The sequence below is a fragment of the Pogoniulus pusillus genome, unplaced genomic scaffold, assembly GCF_015220805.1.
Source record: "Pogoniulus pusillus isolate bPogPus1 unplaced genomic scaffold, bPogPus1.pri scaffold_269_arrow_ctg1, whole genome shotgun sequence".
In the NCBI taxonomy this organism is placed as follows: Eukaryota; Metazoa; Chordata; class Aves; order Piciformes; family Lybiidae; genus Pogoniulus; species Pogoniulus pusillus.
In genome coordinates, this window is record NW_026974693.1 from 19,079 (window position 1) to 20,206 (window position 1,128).

Sequence of the window (1,128 nt, forward strand, 5' to 3'; positions counted from 1 at the left end):
AGGCCAGCCTCAGGTTGCAGCTCAGCAGCCTCCAGGAGGCTGATTCGGGCTCCTACTACTGTGCCAAGAGTGCTGATGCTGGTGGTGCTGGTGCTAACAGAATCGATGCCAACCCCGTGCCCAGTGCCAACCTCCTGGCGCCAGCCCAGAGCCTGCTCCCAGCCTCCATTAACACTTGTGGCCTCAAATCTTCCCTTCTGGTCTCAAATCTTCCCTTCTGGCCTCAACCCTCCACCTTTGCTGCTCTCAGCCTCCATCATTCGCCTCCAGTGGGGCAGGCTCTGGGCTCAGGGCAGGAGGTTGGCACTGGGCAGGGGCTTGGCATCGATGCCATCCGCACCAGCAGCATAACCACCACTGTAGGCACTCTTGGCACAGTAGTAGGTGCCCGAATCAGCCTCCTGGAGGCTGCTGAGCTGCAGCCTGAGGCTGGCCTGGGAGTTGTCCCTGGAGAGGCTGCAGCGGCCTCGCACCGAGGGCGAGTACCTGGTGCCACCACTGCTCCAGATCCCTGCCACCCACTCCAGGCCCTTGCCTGGGGCCTGCCTCACCCATCCCATGCCATAGTCGCTGAAGGTGAAGCCTGAGGCCTTGCAGAGGAGGCTCAGGGACCCCCCGGGGGTGTAGAGGCCACTGCCAGACTCGCTCAGCTCCACAGCCGCCTGCAGCCCTGCAGCAGCAGCAGCAGCAGAGAAGGAGAGGGAAGAGGAGGAGGAGAAGCCTCAAATCCTTTCTTGGCCTCAAAGCTTCCCTTCTGGCCTCAAATTTCCACTTTTTGGCCTCAAATCTTCTCTTCTGGCCTCAAAATTCCATTTTTGGCCTCAAATCTTAAGTCTTGCGCTAAAATTTCCCCCTTTTGCCTCAAATCTTCCCTTTTGGCCTCAAATTTCCACTTTTTGGCCTCAAATCTTCCTTTTTGGCCTCAAATCTTCCCTTTTGGGCCTCAAATTTCCATTTTTGGCCTCAAATTAACACTTTTGGCCTCAAACCTTCTACTTTTAGACTCAAATCTTCTCTTTTGCGCTCAAACCTCCACTTCTGGCCTCAAATCTTCTCTTTTGATTCATATTTCCACTTTTGGCCTCAAATCCTCCCTTTTGGCCTCAAATCCTCCCTTTTGGCCTCAAA

At 55.3% G+C, this 1,128-nt stretch overlaps 1 gene segment (V, D, J or C); it reads right to left on the minus strand.

The window, feature by feature from the left end:
* Positions 1–287: 287 nt before the first annotated feature.
* LOC135174081 (Ig heavy chain V region 914-like) lies at positions 288–670 on the minus strand (the record flags this gene model as incomplete). The annotated part of the segment is given in 1 exon segment: positions 288–670. A coding segment is annotated over 1 exon segment (383 nt), but the record flags the coding sequence as incomplete, so codon positions are not given.
* Between the last annotated feature and the right edge of the window lie 458 nt (positions 671–1,128).